Below are 21016 nucleotides of genomic sequence, written 5' to 3' on the forward strand. Positions count from 1 at the left end.
TCATAATATTTCAATGAAATTTGATTTATTCCCAAAGTAGTAGAAACCATCAGTCAACCAGAAACTAGAAGTATCGTATACTAGTATGGAGCCTCTGTTAGTAAAATAAATAAACAATAATCAGCTATATCATAGGAGCGCACTTGAGAAAATAAAAGAGATGAGAGCTTGCGCCGTGGCATAAATAATTTCTCTCCCCCTCCCCTTGTCCATCGGCCACATGAACTGCCCCCCCTAGCCCATTCGGTGGCGACGCCCTTGCGATAGAGATAGACCGCGTATCGGATAGGGATACGCGGCCGGCAACCCCGTTTCTCGCCGAGATTTGTATAGTGCTTTTCTCAAACTTGCATTGATAAATTAAAAAAAAAAGGATGATGATGATTATTTCATGTCCTAATGTGATAGGTTATTCAGTGCGTGGGGTATTGAAAGGGAACGAAAATTTGATTATTTTTACGCTACGACGCACGGTTTAGGAGATACAGCCCTATAAAGATTTCTGCACGACTAAAAAAAAAAAACTTTATGGGGCTGTATCTCCTAAACCGTGCGTCGTAGCGCAAAAATAATGAAATTTTTCTTCCCCTTTGAACTCCTGATATAATCTTTAACAAACACAAAAAAGAAAAAAAAAAACGCAAAAAAGACAATAAGAAAAGCATAATAGCAGAATTTTGCTTATAGGTTTTTTATGGTTGAATGCCAAGACGTGCCATAATTTGACGTTTAAAAACAAAAGACGGTTGCCTTACAGGCCTAGGTGTGTAAGGCTGTATGAAATTCCTTTACATATCATTTTCACTCATCGCACCTGATATGTAGTATTTCCGGACCTAATTTGAAGTAAGTCATGTCAACATTTCATTACAAGTTTGAGAAAAGTAAATCTTCATCACACTTGCTTGTAAAACGTGTTAACTTATTTATTACACGTAGGCGATGCGATTCGTAGATCCTAAATTTCGACCTAGGCCTGTATTTTTTTTTATCACACTTGCTGTAATGTACGTTCGAAATTAAGCAGAAATGTGATGAAAAACATTGTGTGTGCCACGGGCGGTACAGGAATCACTCTTGTAAATTAAGCCCTCGCCTTCGGCTTCGGGCTTCAATTTACACTCGTTCGTGATTTCTTACCGCCCTTAATACACAATGCACTGTTACGAATAATTATATCTTCGAAATTTAACTATTAAGTATACAAATTCCACGACTAACTTACAAAAATATACAAAACTATTCTTTCAATGGGGTTGGCCGGTCGAAGTATTAAACAGATGGCGCCATCATAGCTTGCCCTGTCAATCCCTAGAATTGTGTCAAATTCTTGTTTTTTTTTTGGAATTTTGTGACCTGGATTCCAGTACTTTAAGCCAAATCTCATAGAACAAAACTAGAGACAGGGGCAAGCTATGATGGCGCCATCTATGCAAACCTTTGACAGTTGCCAACCCCATTAAATCTAAGTATATGTATGTCTAATGAATAAATAGTAAGTAAGTACTAAAATATTTACTAACACTTGGTCGATTAATAGAACTTCAAATTTAATCTTAAGAAAGCTGCCTGTGTGAACATAAAATTTGATTTTCTTTTAACTTATTACCACACTGTATTTTATTTACGAGTATTATTAGGATATATATGCCTAAAATGGTTTTATTATTCGATTGTAGCTTTTAAATAGCAGCGAGATGAAAGTTGAATAGCGTGTGAAGGCACAAAGCTAAAATACAATAAAAAGCGCCATCTATAAGATGATGAGGCGTGACGCTTCAAAGTTCCTGTGTAATGTTTTGAGGGCAAATTAATAGATAGGTAGGATAGGTTCGTCAGGTTGCTTCATATGTCTGAAGGGCAAACTGTCCAGAAATAGGAGCCCCGCTGGGCTCCGTCGACTAAAAGAATGACACCAGGGATCGGAACCGGTTTTTTGCAAAAACATCGAAATAACCATATATTTCGGTTTATTTTATACTCAAAATGTAGGACTCAGTTGTGTTTTTAGATAACGACTTCGTATTATTAGATTGCCCGATTAGGAATGAAATAATTAACAAAGAACGAAAAAATACCGTTTTCGTTCCCATACAAAAAATACCGGTTTCCGATCCCTGAATGACACAATGATTTTCACGTTTCACAATATGCCTAGGAATTTAATGATCTGGCGGATTTTACTATCGGCCCCCGTTATAAATAATACATATACGTTATATATGTGTAATAATGTCCTATAATATTTATTTATTTATCATTTAAATAAGTTAAAATTTGATTCATTTACTAGGTGTTCTTGTTTTAAACATTATTTCATTTTACAATATTTGTTATCTCGAATAATTGTTAGTTTTTACACGAGGCACATTACCGAGACCATCAACTACGCTAAATAATACAAACATTTCGATCCAGATATTTCAATCAAGTACAGGACGATTTAATTGTAACGGTTTAATGTAATCGTCTTTTGTAAAAAGGCTATCAAATCAATTCGGTTGGTCACAGCTAGTTTATTAGCAAAGAACCATTTTAATTTGAATGGCTTAATGTATTAAGGAAAATTGCATTGGTCATCCTCGTGTACAGTTACGGACTTTTAAGGTTCAAGCTAATTTGGTTGTATAACGGTATGAAATGTCTAATGTAAAGTCAACCCTAAATGCATCAACAATTAAAGTCCAGGACTGTACATGATTACGAAAAAAGGCATAAAACGCTAAATATGAATCTGCATTTATCTACTCCTGATACGTACGGACCTATAAAGCTTTTCACGTTCCATTGACTCCATTCTGCGTGTCGGGTGGAACCCGACCGGTGCACTCTCGGGTTACGTCTCCGAGCGCAGGCCGGGTTGATGTGTATCTGTGTATTTACGTTTCTGTGGTTTTATCACTATAGATTCTCACGTTTCGCATTGAGTCCGTTCTGCGCGTCGGGCGGCACCCGGCCGGCGCGCTCGCGGGCGCCGTCGGCGAGCCGCCAGGCGGGCCGGTAGCCCGACTCTAGGGCTAGCGCCGGGTTCGGCCACGTGTTCAGCGTGCTGCCTATTGATGTGTATCTGCGGATTCCAGTTTTAAAAGTTATACAACTGAAATAAGTTTATTGTCAAAGGAACCATTCTTGTTACAAACATTTATTAGTCGGCTTTCTTTTCAAAGTTATTTGAAGATGATTTTTACGAGCCTAAATTTAGTGAGATTGCATTGTTTTATCATTGAGTTCCTATGGGTAGGCATTATATATTTCCACAGATCATTTGAATGATGCCAAAAGCTTCCACTGTCAACTTACGTAAGTAGGTACCTATAGTAAATTTTAGGTCAATCGGACATCGAGCACTGGTTCAAATCTTCCTTACACATACCTGGAGGTTTTCAGAAAAATGTGTATGTACCATTTACTACAAAAAATTAACAACTAAATAAAAAAAACTATACTGGGTGCCCAGTAATTAACACCAAGACAGAAAAAGTTCGATTATCTCGAAAACCATGAAACTTTTACTAGACCTATTAGAGCCAAATAATGCACTTTTATCATGACCAGCTTAAGGTGCCCTGTCGGTGGTTAGAAGGTTATCCATTAATTACCGGGCAGCATGTATAACAAACATCACAATCACGAAGACTAATCATTCAAACCTAGAAAAACAAAAGTGTTCCAAGTTTTTCCTACATAATTTAGGTGTCCGTTTTGTGACGGTTTATACAAAATGCATGTGAAGATGCGTCACAAACTAAAAATTTCAATCGATAGTCTTCGTTGTTCTGAGTATATATACCCTAAAAGTTGATAGTTTGGCGAAAAAGTAAATGGTACCTACCCTTTTTCTAAAAATTTCCACGCCAAAAGCTTGTTATAGCTTGTAGGTGGGATTTCGGGATTCCCGGTTATATTATGTAGCGAATTTATATTATAATAAATAAATCAATAATAATAATATTTTGTAAAAACAAATTGATTAATAAGTTGTATAAACAACGAACATGTTAACAGATGCCAAAAAATAAGCCATACTTTACCTACATGTTTTATGCCTATAGTGCTATTTTCATACCCAAAAACGAATTTCCAATTGGTTCGTTATATTTTTTACATGTTCATTTTACAGCTGACGGTCATTCCACCGCGATAGAACCAGCTGACGGTTTTATTAGTTTAAAACAGCATCTAAACTATCATCTGACAAAGTATCAGCCGGGTGGCGATGACTGACGAAATATGATCCTGGCCCAGGGTCTAAAAGCTTGCGCCGTAAAATAATAACTTAGCATTTAGTTTGAGTAAAAACTGTAAAAAAGCCATTGGACCGAACATACCCCTGATCGTAGAGACTGCAGTACGGCACCTGCCGCGCCAGGATGTAGCTCCATATCTGATGGTACGACCAGTTCAGCAGTGGTGATACTCGCATTATTTGTGGCCAGTTGGCATCCGTTTTCTGCAATACAGAGGATTTTTTAATACTAACGTCGGTGGCAAAAAAGAATACGACGCGCCTGATGGTAAGCAGTCTCCGTAGCCTATGAACGCCTGCAACTCCAAAGTAGATACATGCGTGTTGCCGACCCTCACATTCCGCACCCTCGTTGAGCTCTGGCAACCTTACTCACAGGCAGGAACACAATACTATGGGTAGGGTCTAGTGTTATTTGGATCAAGTAGCTCATACATTAAGGTAGTGTGTACATATTTTTGGCACTTTGTCAAAGTCAATATTACATTCACTACCGGTCTGGCCTAGTCGGTAGTGACCCTGCCTATGAAGCCAATGGTCCTGAGTTCGAATCCCGGCAAGGGCATATATATTTGTGTAATGATCACAAATATTTATTTTGTTCCTGAGTCATGGGTGTTTTCTATGTATGTAAATATTTATATTATATTTATATCGTTGTCTGAGAAACTAGTGGGACTTGGTCAATTTGGGTAAAGATATCGTATAATATTTTTATTTTTATTTACCTTTTTATATTTAAAGTAATGTTCCTGTTTGTAATTTACGCCTTTTTTGCCATACAACTTTTCGCAGACAGTTCTAAGAAACTTATTTCTCCGCAACATGATGGAGGTGCCGAGATGCTGGGATCAAAATCCATCCGACGAAATAGTTTTAGTGAAACCTTTATACATAATGCCCGATACACACATTGGATCAATGAAGGCCAATTTAATAAAAGTAAAAGGTGCTACCTTTTTCCGTCGTAATTGCGTCCGGCGTTCCGGCGTAATCTTGCAAACGAGAACCAACCCCACGATAAAAAATTGAAAATCAAACCTTCGTGTTACAACATGAAGTAATGAATGGAAATTTAGTGTGGGTTCGTCCCCGTTTGCAGAACTACGTCCTTGAACTACGAACTGTACCGGACATAACGTAAAATCAAAGATGAATATGAAATATTAAAGAAATTGTTTAGTTACCTGCATAAATTGCAAATCTTGACTATACGGGTCGGTCCGCCTCGTGCCCATGAGACAGGCTTTAAGCCTACTGTCTTCGTCCACTATCCTTTGCAAGGTGCTTTTCAACTCGCCTTCGGTTACTTCAAGTGTGATGCCGTAGTGGAGCTCCACTTGCTTCACGAACGCTTCTAGTTCTCTAAATGGACTGGAAAGCAAAACCAGATTGGAAATCAAAGCTTGAAAGTGACTGATCTCTACTGACATATTTTTTGGAGTTTTTGACTTCAACATATGACTATTTTGAACGGAATTGATATATTTACCTAACAATATAAAAAAACATTTTAGGGTGGTACAGTCGAGTTCATAAATATGTATACATTTCTTCGCCTTGTTGCAATGGATTAAGGTTAAGGTGAAGAAATGTATACATATTTATGAACTCGACTGTAACATGGGAGGATAAGCGATTACTGGACTTTTCAAATACATATTAATATGTATTTATAAATTAATATGTATTTCTGTTCTCCATATTTATATTATAAGGTTTTCTACCATTCACCAAAAACGTATTTATGCGGTTATTTTACTAAAAATACTAAACATGTAAAAACCTATTCTACAACAATATTAATCTACACGCGCAAACATTTTTATCTGAACCGACGTAATCGAGTGTAACTAATTAAATTACACACGCACATTCTCGGAATTTACTTTTTTGTACATAACTTAAGACGCATTGTAAATTTTGGCTTTATTATCTGGATTTATCCCAGCAATTATAAAACTTATGAAAGTATTGTTTGGTGAACGGTTATTCATGGCATCGACTTCATTTCTGCAATTGCCGTTACACGATCGGTTAACATTTATAGCAGATAAAATCGTATTAAAGATGCCTCTTTTTAGGGTTCCGTAGTCAAGGAACCCTTATAATTTCGCCATGTCCGTCCGTCTGTCTGTCCGAGGCTTTGCTCCGTGGTCGTTAGTACTAGAAAGCTGAAATTTGCCATGGATATATAAATCAATAAATCCGACAAAGTCGTACAATAAAATCTAAAAAATTTTTTTTTAGGGTACCTCCCCTACACTTAATTTTTTGCTTCAACCCTAGAGTGTGGGGTATCGTTGGAAAGGTCTTTTAAAACTAATACGGGTCTTCAACAAACATTTTTTGATAACGTGAATATATTCGGAGATAATCGCTCCGAAAGAAAAAAAAAATGTGTCCCCCCCCTCTAACTTTAGAACCGTAGGTAAAAAAATTCGTGGAAGTAGGGCTCAAGAAAGACATTAAATGAAAACTATAGCGGACATGATCAGTTTAGCTGTTTTTGAGTTATCGCAAAATGTTTCCCCTTCATAGTAAAAAGACGTACATCCACAGTTCATCCCTTGGTTAACAATCTACTATACTTTAAGCTTCAGTTTAGCTTATTGTGACGGAAGAGTAACTACGGAACCACTCTGAGCATGGCCCGACATGCTCTTGGCCGGTTTATTATATTGACCAACCGATTACTATTACGTAATTACTGTGCGAAGTTTGGTGTTTATATAAAATTCTTCGTAACGAGGTCAGATAAGATGACTACGCTTATAGTATTTTGATGCGTGCGTGGCGTGTAAGTTGTTTTACTTTTGATTCTCAGTGGCAAGTTGATAATTGGGACAAAATTAATAAAACTTATCTCTCACAAAGGGATGCGCGTCCAATATAATAATGGTTTCAGGATGTTGTTGGGGCTGCCCCGTTTCTGCAGCGCATCAGGCATGTTTGCACAAGCTCGCATGGCTGACTACTATGCCAAAATACCAACGAGAATTGCCTCGTTGCTCTGCAGAGTGCGGGCCAGCTCCAACCTCACCCTGGCTACTGTAGCCGGGACCTGGCTACTGTAGCCGGGACCTGGCTACTGTAGCCGGGACCTGGCTACTGTAGCCGGGACCTGGCTACTGTGTACGGGCCGATACGACTCACCTATTGTGCGACATTTTGAGTGTCATTATCGCATGGTAAGACTAATAGAGAACTATGAAGTCGACATTAGCAATAAAATTAAACTCATACTCATTCATCTATTTAATTACAGATTTTAATTTTATAATCAAGGACAAGAATGTGGACGAGTTTGTAAACGATCTTTTAATTTTATCTTTGAATATATAAATATGATAAATAAGATTAATGATCATTTTTGTATTAATTATATTAAGAAATTTCATAAAAAAAAAATTGTATATTAAAAGAGGTAAAAATAATATAATCGTAATAATAATAATCGTTTTTATGAAAATGGCACGCAATGATAGAAAGATAACGTTAGTTAGTTTTAATTGCAAGGGTATTATGAGGTCGGTTAAGTGTGTAAGAAATATTTGTCGGTCTGCGGATATTATTGCCATTCAGGAATCGTGGATTATGCCACATGATGTGGGCTTTTTTGGTTCCATAAGCAATGAGTTTTCGTACACTGGAAAGTCTGCAGTTGATACGACGAGTGGAATTTTGAGAGGCAGACCACATGGAGGAGTGGCTATTTTGTGGCGGAAAGCGGCGTTCCCTTGTGTGGCCGTGATAGATTGCCGTAGTGTGCGTTTGTGCGCGATCAAGATTGTAAACAATGACCGCTCGACGTTAGTGTTCTCCGTATATATGCCTACGAACTCAGCTGATAACTTAATTGAGTTTACGGAGTGTTTAAGCGAAGTGGCGGCAATCGTAGAGAATAGTAATGTTGAATCGGTTTTTATGCTTGGCGACTTCAACGCGCACCCGGGCGAGCTGTTTGCAAACGAACTTTTAGACTTTTGTGTAGAACAGGACTGGTCGTGTGTTGACATGGATTTGCTGCCAATGAACTCATTTACCTTTGTTAGTGATGCACATGGTTGCAAACGCTGGTTAGATCACTGTATAGTTACACACGCCGCGAGGCGGTCAGTAGTAAATGTGTCGGTATTGCATAACACATACTGGTCGGACCATCTCCCGTTAGTGATTGAATGTAATTTCAATATTATCAATCCTTTGGTACCAGCGCATGTCGTCATGACTGATAAGGTGAAATGGGGTGTAAGAGATGACATTCAAATAGAGAAATATCGTAACTTCTGTCATAAAGAGTTAAGTAAAATAGAATTTCCGTCCGATTTTAGTACTTGTGCCCATAGGTTGTGTTCTGATGTAAGTCATAAGTTGATTTTGAATAAGATGTACCTGTCGATTGTTAACACACTTAGTGTGGGCGCTGAATGTAGTTATGTCGAACCGAGACGTAGGAAGCACAAATACGTAACGGGCTGGAACAAATATGTAAGCGACGCACATAGGACGGCCAGAGTTTATTTTTTGAATTGGCTGGCATATGGGAAACCTACTGTGGGGCCCATTTATAACAAAATGTGCGAGTCACGCCGGCTTTTTAAATCTAAATTAAAATATTGTCAAGAGAATCAAAAGCAAATCAAGTTAGATATTATTGCGAAACACCACTCTAAAAAAGATTTTGGAAAATTTTGGAAAGAGACTAATAAACTAAATTTAAACTCGGGCCGACCTGTGAGCGTCGGAGGTCTCCACGACCACAAGAGCATAGCCAATGCCTTCAAGCAGCATTTCAAGGTCGATTCGCCACTCGGACCAAGTTTGCTAGCGAATGAAACGGATTGTCACAGTCAGGAGAGTTCGGTAAATTTCTCTGCCAAAGAGGTGTCTTCTATAATTAAGAATATGGTCAGAGGTAAGTCTCCCGGGTATGACAATCTTAGCATAGAGCACCTCAAATATGCGGGCAACCACCTGTCGAGGGTATTGGCATTGTTCTACAGCCTTTGCATTAGTCATAGTTATCTACCGGATGAGCTAATGTACACTGTAGTAGTACCAATAGTTAAGAATAAGACTGGAGATGCATCAGATACGAACAACTACAGGCCCATCTCATTGGCGACCATCATTGCCAAGGTACTGGATGCTTTGCTTGATAGGCAGCTGGACAGACATGTTCGTCTACACGATGCGCAATTTGGCTTCAGGCCGGGCCTATCAACTGAAAGTGCTGTTCTCTGCCTCAAGCAGACCGTCCAGTACTATACCTCCAGGAAAACACCGGTATTTGCATGCTTTTTAGATCTATCTAAGGCCTTCGACCTCGTGTCTTATAAAGTTCTCTGGCGGAAAATGCAGCAAGTTGCCGGTCTTCCTAGTGAGGTAACTTCTCTTATTAAATATTGGTACCATAGTCAGAAAAATTGCGTGAGATGGGCCGGTATGTTTTCGGAGGAGTACGGGTTGGAGTGCGGAGTGAGGCAGGGGGGGATCTCGTCTCCTCGGTTATTCAACCTGTACATCAACGGTTTGATTGATGAGCTGAGCAACGCCAATGTCGGATGCTCGGTTGATGGTGTTTGTATGAACAACTTCAGCTATGCAGACGACATGGTGTTACTGGCGCCATCTCTGGGTGCTTTGCAAACCCTAATCGGTATCTGTGAGAGATACGCAGGGACCCATGGACTCAGATATAATGCCAACAAAAGCGAATTTTTAATTTTTAAGGCTGGTGCTAAAACATACGAGACTCTGCCTCCAATTATTCTGTGTGGCACTAACCTGAGCAGGGTAAAGCATTTTAAATATCTGGGTCACTGGGTGACTGAGGATCTCTGTGACAACATGGACATCGAAAGGGAGAGACGGGCGCTGTCCGTTCGCTGCAACATGTTGGCCCGTAGGTTTTCAGGGTGCACGAAGGAAGTCAAAGTAACCCTATTTAGGGCATACTGCCAGTGTTTCTACACCTGTAACCTGTGGGTCAATTATGTGCAGAGGACGTACAGCGCTTTGCGAGTGCAATATAATGATGCCTTCAGGATTTTGCTCGGTCTTCGACGGAGGTGCAGTGCTTCGGGCATGTTTGCGGAGGCAAGTGTTGATGGCTTTCATGCGATTATAAGAAAGCGCTGTGCCTCCTTACTTGATAGGTTGTTAGGGAGTCCGAACAGCATCCTGAAGGTGTTTGCCAGGAGGTGGGACTCACCGATGATGCGTAGATGGATCAGTCTGCACTCCAGTTTCGTAAATTATGAGTGTTAGTTATAAGATTATTTAATTCAATTTAAATGCTTATTATTTTATTTCTGTTCATTATTATATTATGATTTTTTATTAATTTAAATTTTTTGCCAGTGAAGAATTTGTACTGAATAATATAATTATAATTATTGCAATTTGATTAGTTTTTAGATGTATAATTAATGCTGATATGTCTGAATTATTTTTAATGAAATGATTTATATATTGTAATTAATGCTGACATGTTTGAATTATTTTAATGAATTGATTTTTATATTTTAATTGGTGCTGACATGTTTGAATTATTATTATTATTATTTTTTACTTGTTTATTTTTTCATATCACATTTTATCATATCAAAGTGTACGTATTGCTCACCCGGTATTGTATAGTCCTAGCCCTAAGTATACGTGTTGCATGGTAGATTATAGGAAATTGTAATAGTCATAGTCATAGTTTAACATTATTATTTAAGTCTGTTACTAACACTTATATGGGCTATGCCTGAATTAAACGATTATTTAATTTAATTTAATTTAATATGAATATAAATTAATCAATACAAAAAAATGGTCATTATTCTTATTTGTTTTATTTGTGTCCTGAAAGACAAAATTAAAGGATCGTTTACAAACTCGTTAACATTCTTGTACTTGACTATAAAATTAAAATCAGTAATTAAATAGATGCATGAGTATGAGTATGAATATGAGTTGAATTTTATTGCTAATGTCGACTCCATACTTCGCTATTAGTCTTACCATGCGAAATTATTAATAAATTATTAATAATAATTAAATTACCAGTCTGAAAACCAGCGCTAGGCCCTCTGCTTGGCATATGCTGAGATTGGAGCCCATTGCCCAATCATCAGGTATTAAATGTTGAATTACCTATCTTTCTAATTAATTTGTATTTAGTATTTAAGGTTATTATATTGTACTTTGTTGATAAGGTTTTTTGTGGCAATAAATATTTTCTCTCTAAAAACTCCGATGCCTGGCTCATGACCGCTACCAGGTGATTGTTTTTTGCTCTGCTGTTTGCTTCTTGTTTTTGTTTTAACAACGCTTAGTTTTAAATCTTAAATGTTACTAACCATTATGAACCATTGTTGTCTGTTGAAAATATAAATTGAATTTGAGATTAAATTGGAAAACTTAACATAATTTAAGCAGTTGATCAATGATGAACTACGTTTTACATGACAGCCGCTTAGTATGAAGTATTTGTTTCCCTTTGATATCATTATATGCGGATTCTACTGTACCTATTCCAACCGTATAATTCAATAGCATAATAAAATTACCTGTTAGTCCTTATGTAAAGAACCTTAAGGTTCTTAATCACAGATTTGTCTTTGTATACATCGGTCAGCACATTGATGGCTATGTCCAGGAGCACGGTGCAGTCTTTGCCACCGTTGAATGACAGGAACACTTCGTCGGTTTTGTATTGTTTGAAGCATTTTCGTAGTACCTGAGGATAAATCAATTTTAATCAAACCAATGATACTCGTAATTTTTTGGCAAAAAATTCATTTTCGGTACAAGCTTTTATCGCTGACTGTACTTTTCTTTCCACAGGCAGCTAATACTCATCGAGACAATTATAACAACCCTAAACACATTAGTCTGCGTTGGTTTATCACAGAGTTCCTATGGCCTCCTCCTGTCTCCATCATCAGATCAACTCCATGTCATCATAATATTGCATTGTCATCCGATTAACATATGGATGCATAATTTCAGCTCAATCGAAAATGGCAAGTTGTATAAAGCTTGTAAAAACGGATTCATTCGCATGTAATGAAATAAATATGGAAATAATTCTTGACTCATTAGCATTACGTATGAGTATAACCTATCTATATATTAATATCATTGATGACATCACGAATTTTTGCGTTAAATTGATACCCAATTATCTACTCTAGGCTGGACTTTCCGTGGGATTTTTGAATTGTCATAGTGACTTCTCATTTATCTACTTCCGATATACATACGGATACAATATAGAACGCAACAAATAAAGAAAATTAAAAGTAGAGATAAACAACAGGCGGTCTTATCTTTAAGCGATCTCTTCCAGATAACTTTTCCATTATCCACGATGACGCGCAGGTTTGTCAAATCTAACCTTTAATAACATCACAATACAAATCAAGGCATGCGTCCTCGTGAATGACACGATTTATCACGACTGCCTTATACAGTCACGTCTGAAAATATCGATACGAAAATAGTGCCAAAAATATGTATACACGACTTTATTGCCCATATTTTAAGGTAGTGTATACATATTTTTGGCACACTTTTCGTATCGATATTTTCAGACGTGACTGTATAAGGCAGTCGTGATAAATCGTGTCATTCACGAGGACGCATGCCTTGATTTGTATTGTGATGTTATTAAAGGTTAGATTTGACAAACCTGCGCGTCATCGTGGATAATGGAAAAGTTATCTGGAAGAGATCGCTTAAAGATAAGACCGCCTGTTGTTTATCTCTACTTTTAATTTTCTTTATTTGTTGCGTTCTATATTGTATCCGTATGTATATCGGAAGTAGATAAATGAGAAGTCACTATGACAATTCAAAAATCCCACGGAAAGTCCAGCCTAGAGTAGATAATTGGGTATCAATTTAACGCAAAAATTCGTGATGTCATCAATGATATTAATATATAGATAGGTTATACTCATACGTAATGCTAATGAGTCAAGAATTATTTCCATATTTATTTCATTACATGCGAATGAATCCGTTTTTACAAGCTTTATACAACTTGCCATTTTCGATTGAGCTGAAATTATGCATCCATATGTTAATCGGATGACAATGCAATATTATGATGACATGGAGTTGATCTGATGATGGAGACAGTAGGAGGCCATAGGAACTCTGTGATAAACCAACGCAGACTAATGTGTTTAGGGTTGTTATAATTGTCTCGATGAGTATTAGCTGCCTGTGGAAAGAAAAGTACAGTCAGCGATAAAAGCTTGTACCGAAAATGAATTTTTTGCCAAAAAATTACGAGTATCATTGGTTTGATTAAAATTGATTTATCCTCAGGTACTACGAAAATGCTTCAAACAATACAAAACCGACGAAGTGTTCCTGTCATTCAACGGTGGCAAAGACTGCACCGTGCTCCTGGACATAGCCATCAATGTGCTGACCGATGTATACAAAGACAAATCTGTGATTAAGAACCTTAAGGTTCTTTACATAAGGACTAACAGGTAATTTTATTATGCTATTGAATTATACGGTTGGAATAGGTACAGTAGAATCCGCATATAATGATATCAAAGGGAAACAAATACTTCATACTAAGCGGCTGTCATGTAAAACGTAGTTCATCATTGATCAACTGCTTAAATTATGTTAAGTTTTCAACTTACTTTAAATTATGTTAACAACAGGCGGTCTTATCTTTAAGCGATCTCTTCCAGATAACTTTTCCATTATCCACGATGACGCGCAGGTTTGTCAAATCTAACCTTTAATAACATCACAATACAAATCAAGGCATGCGTCCTCGTGAATGACACGATTTATCACGACTGCCTTATACAGTCACGTCTGAAAATATCGATACGAAAATAGTGCCAAAAATATGTATACACGACTTTATTGCCCATATTTTAAGGTAGTGTATACATATTTTTGGCACACTTTTCGTATCGATATTTTCAGACGTGACTGTACAATTCGGTCGCAGCAATATGCGAGTACGAGCGAGATGCATAGAAAGTGAGTTACGCATACGCTAGCGAATAGGTCAGCCTCAAATTGGTGGTAGCCGTAGATGAGTCTTAAATTGTTTAGAAACTCAAATTGAAGGCGATACAAACCTGTTCAGACTCCTCCAAGACATCTGCAAAGCCCGGGAGTTCACACACGTCCTCACCCTTCTGTGGCATTTCGCTCACTACACTGAAAATATACACCATACTGCTAAATAAACCCATATTTATATAGAGCTATACATAATTTTTTGCCATTTGACTTTGAATCTTGAGTAGAAAACCAAAAGTCTAATTTCCATTGAAGATCATTATAACCGTCAGAATGTCACTAAAATTATAGGTTACATTATATAGAAAACCATTAGTGACAATCGGACAGAAATTTTTGTGGCAAAATAAAGTGATTGACAAAATCAAATATCGACATGTCTATTATCGATATTACCTTAGCGTTATAGATATTTTTAACATTGTATAAAAAGATAGCTACCGCGAAATACACAACAAGTTCGATATCTTCTTTGATACACCCATTAGTAGTTTTCTTATTTTTTGACACCTTATTCTACATTGTACAGTTTACGTTTTTATTTTCAAGTACTAATATATGTAATAGAGACATTATGGTCGGATTTGTAATTGATTTGCATTCTTGTAATTCTCCGGTAAATTACAGTAAGTAGAATTTACATCTTTTAAGTATTAGTTCATGACTGACTTATCGATGTTGCATTTTCTCAAGCACTCGTTTTTGCCACAAAAACTTCTATGTCTGGTGACAATACATTATGATCATTAACGTTTTGGCCGCTAGATGTCAAATGACGCGCTTGCAGTGTAATATCAACCTTCGTGCATTCCTATAAGGTTTACAATGGAGCGTTGTATATAATGGGTGTGGTAGGTTAATATAAAAATTAGATTTAAATTTTACCTAATTATCAGTACTACTTAAAAGAATAAGAACAATAAGGTACTTACGCATATACATACATATATGCTTTGTTGGTAATGTTTAACCAGCTGATAAGTATGTTAATTACAATTAATATTCAAAAGAACTTTGCAAATAAAAAAACTCAAGGTTCTTTGAAAGTAAGCAAATTTTAGCAAACTCAAAACTTGGTTAGTTATCTTCATAACCTAATTATTTGCGCTAATAGATATATGCGTTTATTACATGTAGTAATAATTCCCACTCAAATATTCAAGCTATAAACTGAAATACGGCATCACCAAGCCGATAATTGGCTGGAAGCGGCGCAGGAGCAGGAAAAGTGGCGTGCTCTTGTTTCGGAGCCCAGGACCGTCTTTGGGTCGCTGAGCCACATTAGTCACAAAACTTACATATTGAAATATGTGTCATATGTGTGTATGAAAGAAAAAGCTACCAAGGCCTCTGAAGCCATGGTCACTGGAGCCCTTGGTCAATTTTTCTTTTGTATAAGGTGAATATGGAGAACCGTCTATAAGGGAAGACCTATTACAAGCTCTTTTGTCGTTTCAACTCTTACACTTACTCCATTTACAGAAGGTTGGTACGGCACACATATATACAAGAAATTCTTACCACGCATTTCTGAGGCCAAAAGAAGGAATAATTCTTATATGACTTTAGATCAATTTTACAAAAAAAAAATTGGTTTTGTTGATTTTTTTTCGATTTTTTACCTAAAATGTAAATGCTTATTATAATACTGTAACTCAAAAAGAATTTGAGCTTTTTATTGTAAAACCATGATTTGATCTGAAGTCGTGGCGTGTGGGACAGAAATGTACCGACTTTATATTAAGTCAATGGCGGCGAAAACCCTCTTTCAGTCCTACAATATTCTAGTCCTATAAATTATCTCTACAAATGGCCTGATAAATATATTTATTTATCGAAATATAACCCTTGAAGTGGTAGGCTGTCAACTCTCGACCGATAATGTTATTTAAATTTCAAATTTGATTTATTGGAATAAAAACAAAATCCCAATAACCCAAAAATTACATATGCCACTTGAAGAGATAAGATAATCAAATAAAACACTTGTTACAGTAAGCTATTTATTTAAATACTCTTATGTGTTAACAGAACTATCTCTTTAGAAAACATGATACACTTTACACTTTATTAAAGTCCATGAACACTAGTTTAAATGCACTATTCGTTTTCTAGACAAAGTTTTTTCTTAGGTGGTTCACTGACACTGTCACTAACACTAAATAGAACTTTTTTACCGAGTCGAAAAGTGACTCTTATCATTTCCTTCTTCGGTGACACATTCCTTACATCATAAATATCTATTATGTCATCTGTTATGTCACAACCTATGTTTTTAATGACCATAGTCTTTGCTGCCAAAACATCATCACCTGGGGCAAAACAGTACACATAAACAATTATTTCAAAGTCCAATTTTGCAGCAAGACTTTGATCTTCAATTAAACCATTGAAGTATTTTAAAAACTCCACAGCTATTGCTGGCAAATTCATTGTTATATGTAACTTTGCTCCCTTTTCTAACTTCTCCTTACCTAAACAACAATCTGTAATGTATTCTTTGAAATTATTCAATATAAAATCTTTCCCATCCAGATTATATGACTTGAAAAGACTCATGTTAAGTTTATTTAACTTGGCATTTTGATTTAACCATTTAAAGGAGTCAGGATTCAGATCATTAGCAAACACTTTGCATTTCTTCTTCACTGCAGGTATGGCAAATGGGCCTACGCCACAGAAAACATCAAACAACACATCTCCCGGCCTCAAAAAGCCTAGGATCCTCTCATGTTCTTGTCCAAGACGGGAGTTCCAGTAAACTTTAGAAAAATTAAACATAAAGTTGGACTGGTTTGCTTTAACAGTCACAATAAAATCTTCTTCTCCGGCAATAACTTCCATACTGAAGTTGCGGTAGGTGTTGTCAATGATGCTGCTCTTATTTACCACAGTCCGGCAGCTCTTAATCTTGTCTAGAAGCACCTGGCCTATTAGTGAGCGGTACTCCAATAGATGCTCCTTCAAATTTAGATGAATGATGTGCCCAACTTGAGTGAAAACCGCTGACTATATCTTCATTTTCTGGCAAAACAGCCTTGAAGATTGTCCCATACGACCAGTTCTCATACGACAAGTGAATATCTTTCAACTCAAAGTTATTCTCTGTCACTCCAACTTCTAAAAGTCCCTGGCGATGACTTTCAGTGACGTCAGTATACATGCTGATTTTTTCAGGATTAAAGAAGATGCATTTTAGCTTATTATCACTGTCATTCTGAACAGGTTTAAAGTTTTCTAATTTGAGGAAGTAATCCTTGCAATTTGGTGTGATTTTTGACAACTTCTCAGCTGGAACTCTTAACACGGGCGTTTGGATCTTGCGAATGAATTTTTCACGTTCTAAAATTTTCATACCCCGGACGCCAAGTGGCGTCAATATTGCTGACGCGGACATTGTTCGATAAAATACTACTAAAAGAGTGTGAGCTAAAGTCATGCCATTCGAAATTAAAATGAAGACAACTTCATACTAACCTATATGTTAGAGGTCAGAGTGTATTTGTTCCAAATTTCAGGCGATGGCAGGTTTTTAAGTTTTTCTAACACTTTTCTGTTATAAAAATGGTTGCTGATTGATAAATCCACGGTGTAATTTGTACACTTTTTCAATTTCTATGATGCAAAAATGTCTTGTCTTGTCAATTTGACTTTGACTTTTGATTTTGTCATTACTTTTTTTACGTTGATCTTACGTTTCGTTACACGTGCACGGTATCAAGTTCGACAGGCCTTGCTGCTCACCAAATTTCACGAGAATAAGGAATATTACGCGAAACTCTGCGTAGGGGGGCGCCACTACCACAATCCATCACAAGCTGAGGGTCTACCGCGAACAAGAAAATCGAAATTTCGTTATCTAACCTCTCTATCGCTCTTGCCTGTTTGAGCGATAAAGAGGCAGCTAACTAAATTTCGCGGTAGGCCCTTTGTAAACAAACCGTTTTGATGCATCAATGTCACATTTTATTCTCTATGAAAACTTGACAAACTACATTTTAAGCAAAGATTTTAAGGCACAGTATGTATAAGTTACTCTATGATTTAATATACGTGCTAGTGCTGCACTCTGGCGGCAAAACATTGCGGTAATATTCCCTATTGGTTGAGAAATTGTTGAGAAACTTGAGAATTTCGATTGCGACCTGTAGAGGAAAACATCCGGACATACGAAAGCAGTTTGTCCGAGTCAAAACGGTTATTTGTGTGATGAGCACAAATATTTGTTCCCGAGTCATGGGTGTTTACTATAAACCTATTTAAAAATATGTCCTATAACATTAATTTATTTTATTTTTATTGTTTTTGTATTTTACTTTTATATTAATGTTGTTAAGAAACAAACCTAAAGAAGAAAGATGATAAAGGAGATAATAATATATAAATATTTACCTCTTTAAAATTCGACTGATCAAAGCAGCACCACAAGTTTCGACGAATACAGACAGGTACCTTCAAATTAGCTAAATTGACTGTTGCAATTCCTTACCTACAGCGTCCTACAGTACTAAAACATAGATATGAATAGCTATAGCAGTTGTATGTCTTTACCATCACAACAATGATGTTCTGGACCCTTGAGAGGTGTGCGCAGAGCCGAAGCCAACACGTAGATGCCCTTTTGATATTTAAATTAAATGTAAGTGGTAGGTATACCGAGCGGATGCTTGCCCGTGTAATGGGACGCACGCAGAGGCAGCAACCGCCAGGGAGTAAGGACTATTTGAGACTTGATGGAATCTAAAATGAACTGGACTATTGGGTGTAAGCGATGGACTAAATACTGGTTGACCACGTGGTAGTGGAGTGCCCCTTCACTAAATACCCAGGACACGCAAAAGACTTCAAGACCATCTCCTATGTAAAATACTACCTGATCTGTATTTATAATTTTTAATTATTTTGACAATTTATTGATCCTGTGAGGGCTCCTCTTCACGATGGCCCAGCGTAGGCCAGTCTTAAGGGACGCAGCTATGTGGTGGAATGAGATAGCAATATCACTTACTCCTTCTAACGCATAAATGCGTGCCATGATGTAGAATATGCCATACGATAAAAAATTAAATTGCTATGTATTTATCGAGCATTTGCTGACTAAGGGTATCTGAGATCTCCACCTATTTACTGTAATTGCAGATGGCTTTAAGGTGTAAACATGGAGTCCATAACTGTGTGACCAATCCTGTAGGTACCTATTGTCCATGAAAAGAATTTGCAGTAAAAACTACATGTCTTCAGAAAAACGTGGACCTTTAAACCTTAACACCTTTTAAAACTAGCTGCAGGTAAGTGGAGCGGAATGTAAAAGCCATAAACAGATCAGATTGAAAAATCGACTTAACCAGGCCAGCCCACCTTTAATAGCGACTTAGATCAGAGGGCCTACCGCGAAAATCGAAATTCGCAAATTGCGGGTATCTTTCTCTTTTACTCCAATGAAGGCGTAATTAGAGTGATAGAGGAATATGCCCAAAATTTGCGAACTTCGGTTTTCGGGGTTATAGCCCAGGGGTCTCCAACCTACGTCCTGAGAGCCAGCCAATTCGGCCCGTGAAAATTACTTTATTAGTATACAAAGCCTTCGCGCCTACATTTTCAAAATTACCGCCCACTGACAAAACTGGCTTGCCAGAATATATAGGTAGGCACCATCACCCCTACTGTTAACTGTCCATTGGTGGACCTTATTATAAAAGACATAAGATCCAGAGATGGACAGTTAAGAGTGTTGCTGTTTATACTCGTATCTTTGCATACAGTCAGTTGGGGGCTCTCGGATCAAAAGGTGAGGTGAGCTGGTGAGTTAATACGAGTAGATGATAATTGCTTGAACAAGAGACTCAAAATAAAGAAAATTCTTATAAGAAAATATTCTGTTACATAGTTATGTCGTGTTTACCAGTGCGAAACACTAATTTCTTATTGATTTGTTGTACAGAATAATAATTTAGGAGTCCGATCCCGATGTAAGAACTTGATTTTGATCTTATGATAATACGATCTCGTAGATCTCTCTCTCTAGTCGTTGCCTCATGACTGAGGATCGTGGTTATCACTATCAGACCTACATCTGGAGTATATGATTTGCTTCCATCGGCTTCTGTCCATCGCATCCTTCACTCGATACCGAATCGATTGGTGCATGTGAAAAGTGATAGTAGTGCGCGAGATGCGTTGTGTACTAATCACCAACGAACGACAAGGTCGTATCAAAACCATAACAAATTGTTAAATTAGAATCGATCTCGGTTTCAGATCGTGCATTCCTTAAACTGTATATCTGCGGGGAATAATTTAGCCAAACGCTCCAGTGTAGCGAACTCAGGCGAACTTTGTCAAAGTCCCGTAAAGCACCGAACCATTATTTTCACTTTGCCGCCGAGAACTTTGAACTCTGCCCCTGAGTGCAATACAAATATTTAGGATAGTACTAGTAGATTTGCAGGATTACAACTTCAACTATCGAGCGTTGGGACAAATTTTATATACACGGTGCTCACGAGGAACGCGAAAGATTTTGACAGTGTATTACTGATCACATTTATAGACTAAAATGTCATATAAACTTTTCTGGATTTCGCCTAGTTTCAGAGTTAATACCAATGTAAAAAAAAACATCTTCTTATCGTAACTTAGTGCAAAACGCCTTTTTGATCGCGATAATGCCATTATGGGGCGTAGTCTAAATATCCTTTTTTTTTTTTTTTT

The 21016-nt window shown here is 37.2% G+C and overlaps 2 protein-coding genes across 3 annotated transcripts; both read right to left on the bottom strand.

Moving 5' to 3' along the window:
* Positions 1 to 3: 3 nt before the first annotated feature.
* LOC133533353 (FAD synthase-like) lies at positions 4 to 18730 on the bottom strand. Of its 2 annotated transcripts, none has more exons than XM_061872311.1 (6): positions 18698 to 18730; positions 14362 to 14443; positions 11809 to 11978; positions 5434 to 5620; positions 4329 to 4450; positions 4 to 3067 (listed from the first exon to the last, which is right to left on the bottom strand). In XM_061872311.1, the coding sequence occupies exons 2-6, from the start codon at positions 14428 to 14430 to the stop codon at positions 2902 to 2904; spliced, it is 714 nt and encodes a 237-aa protein (XP_061728295.1). In that variant the 5' UTR covers positions 14431 to 14443; positions 18698 to 18730; the 3' UTR covers positions 4 to 2901. The 2 variants fall into 2 exon arrangements, with proteins under 2 accessions (XP_061728295.1, XP_061728294.1); XM_061872310.1 differs by lacking the exon at positions 18698 to 18730 and adding an exon at positions 17783 to 18099.
* LOC133533352 (tRNA (guanine(37)-N1)-methyltransferase-like) lies at positions 15821 to 17789 on the bottom strand. Its single transcript, XM_061872309.1, is given in 2 exon segments — positions 15821 to 17305; positions 17307 to 17789. Coding segments are annotated over 2 exon segments (1338 nt in total). The 5' UTR covers positions 17745 to 17789; the 3' UTR covers positions 15821 to 16405.
* Positions 18731 to 21016: the final 2286 nt, after the last annotated feature.

Source organism: Cydia pomonella, unplaced genomic scaffold (genome assembly GCF_033807575.1).
Source record: "Cydia pomonella isolate Wapato2018A unplaced genomic scaffold, ilCydPomo1 PGA_scaffold_159, whole genome shotgun sequence".
Taxonomy (NCBI): Eukaryota; Metazoa; Arthropoda; class Insecta; order Lepidoptera; family Tortricidae; genus Cydia; species Cydia pomonella.

What these genes read in the sequence shown, in the direction of transcription:
- LOC133533353 (XM_061872311.1), bottom strand. Translation starts at nt 14,430, where the DNA reads ATGCCACAGAAGGGTGAGGACGTGTGTGAACTCCCGGGCTTTGCAGAT. An exon ending in TCTTGGAGGAGTCTGAACAG is followed by an intron (nt 11,979 to 14,361) that starts GTTTGTATCGCC and finishes ATTTATCCTCAG; the next exon opens with GTACTACGAAAATGCTTCAA. An exon ending in AAGATTTGCAATTTATGCAG is followed by an intron (nt 4,451 to 5,433) that starts GTAACTAAACAA and finishes TCTGTATTGCAG; the next exon opens with AAAACGGATGCCAACTGGCC.